Genomic DNA, 12,388 nt, shown 5'->3' with positions numbered 1-12,388 from the left:
TATAGAGCACATACGGCTTTCAACAAACATTTTTTCATGTACTCCGTTTTGTTGGGGTGTGCTGGAACAAGTAGTTTGGTGCATATACGCTTCCAAGTATTATTAGATTTAGAAGTTATCACTATGTAGAGCCCTCACTTTTATATTATATTGGATAAAATATTGAACTTTTGAAACAACATATTTATATCACTTTTGAATTTCATCAAAGATATCCAAGTCATTCTTGTGCAATCCTTAATTAAAGTCACAAATATTTAATCGTAATAAACGTGATATAAAATACAAAACATGTCAAAATTTTTATAAAATACAAAACAGGTCAAATTTGACTCAATTAACAAATCATTTGAGTAAACAACAATCACTCTTTGGAAAACTTAAGTTGTCTAGTTTGAGTATAATTAGTAAAGTTTATTAACATAAGACACACAGGTACAAAAGTAAGACTAGTATTATACCATAACTTGTAATGCAGTTTAAATTGTCAATACAAAGTTAAATCCAATTAAATCTGTGTTTAAAACAAAGGAATTGTATCTTCTTTCCAAATCAACAAGAATCAATTAAAAATTATTACAAGGGCAAAAGTTATAAACAAACACTAAACCTACGTTTATACAGATTTGAGACAACATCAAACAATGTACAACTCACATACTTCAACTCAACTCATTTACTCTAATTATTTATACAATTAATAAAAGCATATATATGGTGCACAATTTCTAACATTTCCATTTTCTTATATTGACATATTAAACACTTCAATATGTCATTACACCCAAAGTTTTACATACCACATAATATATATAAACTAAATTGACACCCAACATCATCCAACCTCACCACTTCAATAAATCGTCAACAAGTTAAACAATAGCACTCAATCAAATTCCATTCAGTTCACATGATAATGCAAGAGAAGATATACATACATGTGTTTTTTGAATATAAGTTTTTATTGATTAAAGAGAGGAACGCTCACCTTCCTAAAAGATGACCAAAAATAAAACCCTGAGCCCACATCTTCTCCAAACCAAAAATGAACTGAAATCATATTTCTATCATGGATTTGACCAAATATGAAGAAATGGAGAAGGGATGTTGGTGGGTGTTTTATTGAGTCTTGAGAGAGTGAAAAGTGAAACAGTAGATTAAAGGGTTTGGATGAGATGAGAAAGAACAAGGGAGGGAATGGTGGTATAGGGGTTGATTTTGAATGGGAGAAGGGAGATGAAAGTGTAGTGTAATGTGGGTGTTGTAGTGATGGAGCCATCACACTCATAATAGGTCAATAATGTTATTTTTAATCTTGTTGAATTGGTTGGTTAGGTCAATAGACCATGTCTCCTTGAGCTTACTCTGCTTCACTTTGGCGGCTTCACCCTCATGTTTTACCCCACTGCTCTTAGAAAGTAGATTATCAGCTTTTTTAAATAGTGCTTGTGCTTGCTCATTGAGAGAAGCATAACTTGTTGAATAGGTTGAGAGTGTTCCCTCTTTATTCTTAAGATTCAACGCAAATTGTTTAAGGTCCCTTTCTTTGGTAGCTAGCTGTATTCTTAAAGTTCCAATTTCTTCCTCTAACACCTTTTTCCTACTATTTTCGGCCTTGATGTCTAAAAAAACTTTTTTTATTGAGTTTTTGAGGTCCTTTCTTCGACTCTTGCCTGCAACAGTCTCCTCTTTAATTTTGGCCAGATGCTTCTCAAAATCTTTCAGTTTGTTGACAGACTCAACAGTGGATTGGAATTCTTGGAATGATAAAAAGGCTTTTCTCTTGAACTCCACAATATCTTCCATCGCCTCTACACTCACCTTCAAGTGGCTGCTAGTACTCAGTAACAGTTGATGAAGTCTAGACTGTGTGTCAGGATCACAAGAGACTTCAGATAACTCTTTAACAATTATCAATTCCAAGGCATTAATAGCCTCTCTAATTGATCCAAATGAAGCATCTTCAAAACCTGATCGAGAAAATATGGTTTCCTTGGCACTAATTCCAAGTCTTATATCGACACAGTCAAAGGGATCATCTGAGTCAGAACCTTCAGTCTCTGAGGAAGATTCTTCAGATTCAATTTCACAAGAGGATACTGCTTCTAGTTCAATATCATCACTCTCGCGACAACTTTGAATGACAAAAGAGTCATTTGGAATGGTAGTAGGATGAACTTCCTCCTCTTGAAGTCTCTCTGAAGTTTCTCCTATGACATCCTCCAAAGACCACTTAGTTGGAACATTTGGTTTAGTGCTCATACCTTTTTCCACATTAGCGATTTGATGTGGAAGTTTGGCAGATGACAAAATGGGTAACGATAATATCTTTGTTTGGTCTTTCAAGTGTCTCTCTGCTGCGGTCTGAAAAAATAAAGAAACAAAACAGAAGAAGGGTTAAAAAAACTAGTTGAGTGAGATAGGAATGGAGTAAAAGAGAAGAGAATAGGGAAGACATATTTTTACCTGTAATCTTTGGTGTGCCTCCATTGAATTTGAATTCAAATTCACACTTAGCAATGACTGTGGAGCATTGGTAAATCGAATATCCACAATACCACTTCTTTGTTGAGATATATGAATTCCACTATATTTAGCAGCCACTTTAATTGAGACCCCATTGTTGTTAATATGATCAACATATGAAACCACCACATTATTCCAATTATTGTTTGAAGGGAATTCATCTCCGTTATCTTCAAACTTTTGCAGTTGTATATCAAACAAAAGAATGTGATCTGTTTCTATCCTAAACTCATAGACTTTCTGATTGCCAAGGGACTGCTTAATGCCATTGATTAACACTCTAGGGCTAAACATCACAGTGATAGCTTGCTCACCCACATGTTCAAGAACAAGACAAAGATAAATTACCGGGAAATTCTTACGAAACCTGAATGATATCGATTCTCCAATCATACGGTGTGTAAACCAATCTGGAATCTTTGTTCCTGGCAAAAAAAACGTCTTGTTTCCAGCTTCTACCGTTTTCTGTCAGTCAAAAAGTTCACAAACTGTTAAAAGTCAATTAATAAAGTTTAGCGACATCAGCATGAATTAAAAGTGAAGGCTTCAATCTTGAAATGGAAAATAAGTTAATGTCTATAAACTTATAAGCAATTGTTGTGGTAGTGATAGAAGCCAATACATGGGCATCATGCACTACAAAGTAATGTAAGTATTTGCAAGTATACCAAACCACTCCATCAAATCATAAATCTTCCTGATACCGCTCTACATCATCAACTAATTTGCACAACAAATACCATAATAATCAACTCACTCAAACACCATCAAGAAATTGAAATAGGAGTCACTATAAATGCTTAAATATATTAATTAGGAATCAAAGAGTAACCTGACTCATTAAAATGCTTGTAGATTGGTTAGTCAATGACGTGCAGTTTTTTGCAGAGAAGTTATCCAAGTTTGGCAGAACCCCTTTAATTTCTTGTAAAAACGAACAATCATCCAAAACAAGCTCTCTTAACAAAGAGTGAAATTCTCCTGTGAAGTCCAGGGATTTCAAGGAAGTGCATTCTTTTGCAGATAATGTTTCTAATTTCCATGGTATCCCTGTAATTTTTTGTAAACGCCTGCAATAATGCAGCTTAAGGTTCCTCAAAGAGGAACACTCTTTGATGCATTCATGAAGAATTTCAAAATTATTCCCTGATAGGTCCAAATCTTTCACATTGGCAAACCAAGTAAGACCTATTGGAAGTAAGTCATCTGATATATTGCAATATGATAAAATAAGACGCTCTGTATTTGATGACTTGGTTTCCAATTCTTCAAATTGTCCTCTTTGGATAAAAACAACCCTTGGCATCTCGAAACCCAAATAAAACTAAGTTCTGGCAACATGACAATGCTGCATGGCAATTGAACAATTCCACACAATTGAAGTTCCAATATTCGAAGCCGAGTAAGGTTTTGAATTGAATATGGCATTGTGGCAATTCTTTTATACGACTTCCAGTTATATGAAGCTCTGTAATATTTTCCATCTTTCCCAATATTTCAGGGAATCTCTCAAGATTTGAGCAATGTGAAAGATTAAGTTGTTCAAGAGAGATCAATCGGATGGGTGGAAAAGTCCTGAGATTCTTGCAATGAACAACATCCAATATTCTAAGTTTTTCTAGAAATCCAACTGACTCGTGAATTTGAGTTAAATTTTCACAATGTTTAAAAGATATTTTTTCTAAATTAGGGAGGCCAGTTACATCAGATATATGAGTTATAGATTGACAGTAGCTGAAATCCAGATCAGTCAGACTTTTGAAACCCTACAATGAAAAAGAGAAAGAAAAATCAACAAGAAGGGAAATGAAAAATCATAAGAATTTAGATTGCTTTTATTAGTATACAAGGATAGGGCACACACACAAACAACACTTACCTGAATTGGTTCACTTATCGTCAGGCAACTTTCAGGTAATTTGAGTATGGCAAGTTTCTTTGGATGAAAATCGTTTGGTAATGATGGTGAAGGATACCCCATCCATTCCAGCACTCTTAAACTATTGGGAAGATGTGTGAGGCTTTTGTTAAAACGACAATTTCTAATAACAAGTGTTCTGAGATTTGGCATTCTCTTTAAGGTCTCTCCATCCCAATTTACGTCTTCACCATTTGAGTTTACTTCATCTTTGGGGAAATCCAATAATAAGCTTTCAATTGTACTAGAACCCTTTTAAAATAAAAATACAATGTTAATCACAATAGAAGTATATATGCTTGGAACTCAACATGCATACTTACAAACTCACAAATTATAAAGCAAACAATTGTATATTGGTATTGTCAACAAAAGATTAGAAACAGGGGTTAAATATCATATTTTCTTGCATATGTAACCATTAATAAATAAATAAATAAAGATTAAAAATCAAACCACTTTATATCAATCAATAACTCACTGATTTTTCTTCTAAAACTTGAATTACATCTTTGTAGAACCATAACCTACTGCGTTTTCCAGGCTCATATGGTGATTCCTGTCGGACAATTTCTCTACCCATGTCTTGTATCAAGTTATGTAATGTCACAAGACCATCATCAATATTTACAAGAGACTTTTCAGTCAACACTCCTATACTACTTTTCACAGGAAAAGCATAATGAGCCCCTAGTATGTCTTCCACTTCTGCCAATGTATGCCCATTGAAGAAGCAAGCAATATCACAAAAAATATTCCTCTCTTCTTTATCCAAGGAATCAAAGCTTAATTTGAGTACCTTTAGGATATTTTTATCTGGAATATTTTCATACTGATCCAATGCATCACTCCAATCTTTTATACTTTTTCCCAACAAATTTGAGCCTACTACTTCCAAAGCCAGTGGAAGCCCAGAAGCATATGTCAATGCACGTTTTAAAACATGTGCATAACTTGCATCGACTACTTTGTCGGTCTTGAAAGCATTCCAACTAAGCAAATCAAGAGCTTCAGTTTCACTTAATTCCTCTACTCCATATGTTATTTCAACCCGATGAGTTTCTAGCAATTGCTTGTCCCGAGTTGTAATGATAACTCTACTGCCAGGACCAAACCAATTAGAATCTCCTGCAATAGCCTCAAGTTGCGCCATTTTGTCAACATCATCGAGAACCAATAGAACCTTTTTTCGGCAGAACCTCTTGCTTATCATGGAAATTCCTTCTTTTGCGTTTTGAATTTTAAAATTCCCATTTCCACATATCTTAGACAGCACAGTCTTTTGGAGATGCTCTAGGCCAAATTTAATTGTGTTCTCTCTAACATCATGAAGAAAACACAAACCTTCAAACTGGTGATTGATTGAATTATATATAGCTCGAGCAATTGTAGTTTTACCAATTCCACCGATACCGTGGATGCCTACCATCTGGACTACATCATCAGATTCAAGATCAAGAAGTTTGTTTACTTTATCCACTCTGGACTCCAATCCAACTGGGTAATCAACAACATGTAAAGTAGAAACACGACAAATCATGCTATAGACATCCTTAACAATTCTCTCAATAAGTTTAGATTCGTATCCTTCCTTCCTCCTGCCGAATCAGAGAAGTTTGTGTGAAGTTATTATCAGATGTATACATGCTTAAAATTTCACTTTCACTTTCTTTTTTTGCATCAAATGACAATTACACATTCTTTAAAATCAAAACTCAATCATAAGATAAACAAAACACTTCCATTTTCACTTCTTATAAATAAATAAAAAAGCATTTCTTTTCGAAAATGTGTAAAATTTTCGGATTTAATTTATATACACTAATCGTTCGAAGTTAACAAATGTTTGACTTGTAAAGTGTAACCACCTTTAAAATAATGGTCATGACTGGTTGTGACGTGCTTTCATGCAAATTAAACTACTATAAATTTTATTCTATAATAAGGAGGTTAGAGACCCTCTTGAAGTGAACAATTGTTTATCTTTCCATAAACAATGAAAATGTCAAAAACCCTATCATGCATAGGTATGAGTACAATATTGGTACAGGATATAGTATTTATAAAAAAAATCAAGATACCACTACGTCAATAAAAACATAATTATTTTATATAATTTAACTAAGTTAAATTTTTCAATTCATAATATAAATTCACAATAAAAATTTAAAAGTAAAAGATTGTGTTTAATTACAACAATAAATAAATTCATAAACTATTGGATGACTTGTAATTCAAGTATTGTAATAATTGAATGTAATAACCAACTAACTAACCAATCAGTTAGCTAGTTTGATAGATTGCATTTAGAATATTTAAGAATAGCTCATGTATAAATAGGATTGTCAATCCATGCAATATACAAGTCTTGCCATTCATCCATTAGTGTGTTTTTCTGCTTTCTTGTTGTGCAAGCAACAACTTGGTAGCTAACATTTGATATCCAAAACCACTGTTTTTAGATCCAAAATTAGAGTGAAAACACGAGTGAAGTGTAAGGATTAAAACACGAGTGAAGTGAGGATGAGTTCAAGTGCAAAAATTGAAATTTGACAACTCATATGCCACACTTTGATGGAAAAGATTGGGATAGATGGAGAGTACAAATTTGTGCCTTGTTTGTATTTCAAGAAGAATGGAGATCATAGAAAAAAGGTTTGATGATCTGAGAGCCAATCCAACAGAAGCACAAAGATCAACTTTTAAAGAAAACAAGAAGATTACAAAGCTACATTCATCCTTCATCAATGTCTAGATACAACCAACTTTGACAAGATATCTGATGCAAGAAGTGCAAAAGAAGCCTGGGACATTCTTGAGAAGTGCTATTTAGGAGGAGCAAAGGTTAAGAAAGTGAAGCTGCAAACCCTTCAAAGGCAATTCTAACTACTGCAGATGGAGGAACAAGAGAAACTATCATATTTAATTTCAAGATTAAGGAGCATTACAAATCAAATGACTGGTTGTGGTGAGAGATTATCTGAACAAAAGTTGTGTGAGAAGATTTTAAGATCCTTGCATCTCAGGTTTGATTTCATTGTGTGTGCTATTGAAGAATCCAAAGACATTTCAACCTTGAGGAATTACAAGGAACATTAGAATCAAGGGAGTTAAGGATGAATGAGAGGAATTGAGGAAGGGTTGGGGATCAAGCATTGGCAGCACAAATAAAAAAAAGGAGATCGAAAAAAAAAAGTGGACAAAGAACAATAAAGATAAGTTCGAGAAGCATGATGATAGGTCTGAATCTTCATGAAAAGAAAGAAATGCAATTGGATTCAAAGGAAAATCAAAGAACTTTGACAAGAAGAAGGTACAATGCTACAATTGTGACAAGTTTGAGCAATTGGCTGATGAATGTTAGGTTGGAAAAGGAAAACAAAAGAAGAAGGATGAGGATGAGGCATGTGTTGCACAAGAGGATGATTTAGATTCAAAAACAGTTTTGTTGATGGCTACCACAAATGAAGAACATTCTCAATCCCAATTCTAATTTCTTGATACCAGGTGTTCCAATCACATAACCAGTCACAAAGAATGGCTGGTGGATATTGATACATCAAGAAGAAGGAATATCAACTTTGCTGATGACATAACCTAGGAGGCTGAAGAGGCTAGAAACATGGTGATCAAAAGAAGGAATGGAAAGACAATGGTGATTAAGGATGTGTTGCATGTGCCAAGGATGAAAAGAAATCTATCCAGTATAGGCCAGTTGATTCAAAAAGGATTTCAAATGATGATGAAGGATTATGCACTACAGATGTATGATGGACAAAAGAAGTTGATACTGAAGGTTCCTCTCTCAAAGAACAGAATCTTTGTCATAAACATGCAACCTGCAGACTTCCAATGTTTGAAGGCAGTGAGCTCAATTGATGAGAACTGGCTATGGCACTTAAGATTTGGCCATCTGAATTTTAGAAGCTTGCAGGAACTAGCAACAAAGAAGATGATGAATGGCATTCTTATGATTAATGTTCCTGAGAAAGTGTGATGTGTGTATGGCAGGAAAAAAATCAAGAAACTCTGTCAAATCACAAGTGCAAGCCAGGGCAAAGGATTGTCTTGAAATAGTTCATAGTGACATATGTGGACCATTTGAGGTGCCATCACTTAGAGGTAATAAGTATTTCATAACATTTCTTGATGAATTTAGTAGAATGTTGTGCATTTACTTGATAAAGACTAAAGATGAAGCACTTGAAATGTTCAAGAATTTCAAAGTAAAAGTTGAAAAATAATGTTGAAAAACAATTTGGAAAAACTGTCAAAGTGCTAATGACAGATGGAGGTGGTGAGTATACATCACATAGTTTGAGGAATTTTGTGTAAAAAATGAGATTGAACATGAAGTGACGGACCCCTACACACCTCAACATAATGGACTGGCTGAAAGAAGAAACAAAACCATCCTAGACATGACTAGAAGTATGAAGGGAAAGGAATTACCAGACAAGTTTTGGGGTGAGGCTGCATCAACTGTTGTTTATATCTTAAATAAATGTCTAACAAAAAAGTTGGCTATAAAAGTGCCAAATGAGATTTATAGTGGTAAGAAATCAGTTGTAGGACATTTGAGAACATTTGGTGCTCTATACTTCAAGCATGTGTCAGACCAGAAGAGAAGCAAACTGCAAGACAAGAGTGAGGCAATGATCTTAGTTGGATATCATCCAATTGGTGCATACAAACTGTATGATCCCACTAAAGAGAATATTGTAGTTAGTAGAGATGTGAAGATAGTTGAGCAGGAAAATTGGGATTGGAAACAGAAAACCAACAACACCAACCAACATACACAAATCCCTGCACCAATGCTACATGATCATCAAGTCAGTGAAGACATAGTTGAAGAAAGGATAGATTCAAGAATATCTTAGAGAACAAGGCAGAGCCATCAGCACATTTAAGTGAGTTTGATGTATACAATGACAATGAAATTGATAACATTGGAGACCTAGTGCACTTTGCTCTATTTGCAAATACAGAACCACTAAATGTTGAAGAAGCTATGAAGAAATGACCCTAGAAGGAAGCAATGATAGAAGAGATCAAAGCAATTGAGAAGAATCAGACCTGGCACCTAACTGACTTGCCTCCAAAACAGAAGTAGATAAAAGTCAAATGGGTCAACAAACTCAAGTTAGATCTAGATGGATCAATTGCTAAATACAAAGCTAGATTGGTTGCCAAAAAGGATTCCTACAAAGGGCATGGATATACTATTTTGAAGTGTTTGCTCCAGTGGTCAGAATTGAGACAATCAGACTAGTAATAGCATTGGCTAGTGCTAGAGACTGGTTGATGTGTTAGCTTGATGTCAAATCTGCATTCTTGAATAGATTGCTTGAAGAAGAAATGTATATTTCTCAACCACCAGGATTTGTGATTAAGGGAAAGGAGAATAAGGTGCTTAGATTGAGAAAGGTTCTTTATGGCTTGAAGCAAGCCCCAAGAGATTGAAACAAAACAATTGACTCATTCCTAATCAGCATTGGTTTCCTCAAGTGCACAATAGAATATGGGGTTTATGTGAAGCATTACACACAAGATAGAAGGCCTGCAATGCTCCCATTTTGCCTATATGTTGGTAATTGGCAGCAACAAGAAAGAAATTGAAGAATTCAATGAGATTATGAAGAATTAATTTGAGATGTCAGACTTGGAAAAGTTGACCTATTTTCTGGGAATGGAATTTACTGAAACAAAAAAAGGGCTGGTGATGCACCAAAGAAAATATGTTGAAGAGATCTTGAGGAGATACAATATGGTTGGATGCAACCCTGCTAATACTCCAATTGAAGTCAATGCAAAACTAGAAAAAGAAATGGAAGAGGAGTTGGCTTATACCACTCAGTTCAAACAGGTTGTTCGATCTCTAAGGTACTTGTGCAACACAAGACCTGATCTATGCTATAGTGTTGGTGTCATTAGCAGATTCATAGATAATCCCAAGCACATTCACTGGACTGCAGTTAAGAGAATCGTGATATATATTCAAGGCACATTGGAACATGGAATTCTATTTGCAAAAGAATTGAAGCAATGAGACGAGGATCTAATTGGCTACTCAGATTATGATTGGTGTGGAGATAAGTGTGATAGAAGAAGCACATCGTGCTATGTATTCAAATTCATGAAATCCTCAATAGCATGGAGCTCAAAGAAACAGCAAGTCATAGCTTTATCATCATGTGAATCAGAATACATTGTTGGCAATTACGCAGCTTGCCAAGCTTTGTGGCTCGAGGCTTTGATGGAGGAACTAAAGATTGATGTATCCAAGCCATTGCCATTGCTGATTGACAACATCTCAGCCATAAATCTAGCAAACAATCTTGTATCTCATGGAAGGAGCAAGCACATAGAGACAAGGTTTCATTTCTTAAGAGATCGAGTTGGAAGGAACTTAAGCTTATATATTGTCAAATTGAAGTACAAGTTGCTGATATAATGACCAAGGCATTGAGGACAAACATATTTGAAGAGCTAAGATAAATGCTAGGTTTAATTTCATGTAGATACTTGAATTAAGGGAAAGTATTGGATGACTTGTAATTTAAGTAATGTAATAATTGAAGGTGGTAACCAACTAACTAACCAATCAGTTAGTTGGTTAGTTAGATTGCAGTTAGAATGTGTAAGAATAGCTCATGTATAAATAGGATTGTCAATCCATGCAATATACAAGTCTTGACATTCATCCATTAGTGTGTTTTTCTGCTTTCTTGTTGTGCAAGCAACAACTTGGTAGCTAACAAAAACATCGGTATGAGTACCAGTACCAGAGATAAGTACCCAATGCTAATACTTCACTATTTTAGAAGTACATATACGCCAAAAATTTGTTTTCATTATTTCCATAAATACATTTTTTTTCCTCATAATAATGATTTATTTTAATAGTATTTGATCAAGTTAAAATGATCACACATTTAAGAAAATAAAAACATAAAATGTTTTCACATAATCTTTACATTTAGGAAAAAATACACTTTTAATCCTAAGTTTAACTCAATTTTTGCTTAAATTTTTTATATTTATTTTTTCCCTAGTCGGTCATTTTAAGTTACATTTGTTTGCACTATTAGCCTTTAAGATAAAAAACTTCTACAGTACTATAAGAAAAAAGAGTGTATTGATACTATCAAAATTTTATCCAATAATTGAGTTAGTTTTTTATTCACTCATTCACGCCAGCATTCATATATTGAATATTAAAAAGTGACTAAATCAATGGTACTGGTACATTTGTCTATTGATTTTAATTCCTAACAATTATATAACTCAGTCACACTGATTCATTAGAGTCATGTCATTCAACTATTGTTCAATTAATTGATAGTATCAAAACATATCAATTTGTAAATATATTGTAGAAGTCCTCTTTAAGATATATTAAATTACGCATGCAGTTCTTTAAGTTTGAAAATTTTCTCGAATTACTATCATTAAATTTGAAGATCTAATCGAAATATGCAACAAGTTGACTGTCTAAGCTACTTTACATGTAAAAGAAGTTAAAATCATTGATTATGTGGATAGACTTTTATTACTTTATACATGTATTTCTCTTTCTACTCTTTCTTTTATTTATTTTTTGTATTATTACTACTATTATTTTTATGAAAAAAAATTTAAGTGAATTTATCTCTCTGCAATAAGACTAGTTGGACTTTAAAATGTGATTTGATTTGCATTGGGAATTTACGCAAACAAGCGCAATGCCGATAGAGCTACTTCTATCGACTTTTTTTTAATATCTTCTTTTTTTTTTTTTTATTAAAATGTCACACTCTCAATAAATAAAATAAAAATATTTTACTTTTTAGACGCAATTATTGAACTTTACTATTAGTAGGCATTATATTAACTCAGAAAATTCAACTACCATATCAATTAAAACTGGAAAATTTACTAACACCTAATTCAGCGCCCCCC

General features: G+C 33.8%; 1 protein-coding gene across 1 annotated transcript; it reads right to left on the bottom strand.

Annotated features, from left to right (window-relative positions):
• Positions 1-835: 835 nt before the first annotated feature.
• On the bottom strand, positions 836-7,364 carry LOC105851183 (TMV resistance protein N-like). The gene is given in 8 exon segments (XM_073363609.1): positions 836-2,364; positions 2,467-2,991; positions 3,359-3,801; positions 3,804-3,951; positions 3,954-4,292; positions 4,406-4,696; positions 4,926-6,042; positions 7,312-7,364. Coding segments are annotated over 8 exon segments (3,996 nt in total). The 3' UTR covers positions 836-1,284.
• Positions 7,365-12,388: the final 5,024 nt, after the last annotated feature.

Source organism: Cicer arietinum, chromosome 7 (genome assembly GCF_000331145.2).
Source record: "Cicer arietinum cultivar CDC Frontier isolate Library 1 chromosome 7, Cicar.CDCFrontier_v2.0, whole genome shotgun sequence".
NCBI lineage: Eukaryota > Viridiplantae > Streptophyta > Magnoliopsida > Fabales > Fabaceae > Cicer > Cicer arietinum.
The sequence above is the reverse complement of the archived record's forward strand: the minus strand, read 5'-3'. Positions and strand labels throughout refer to the sequence as shown.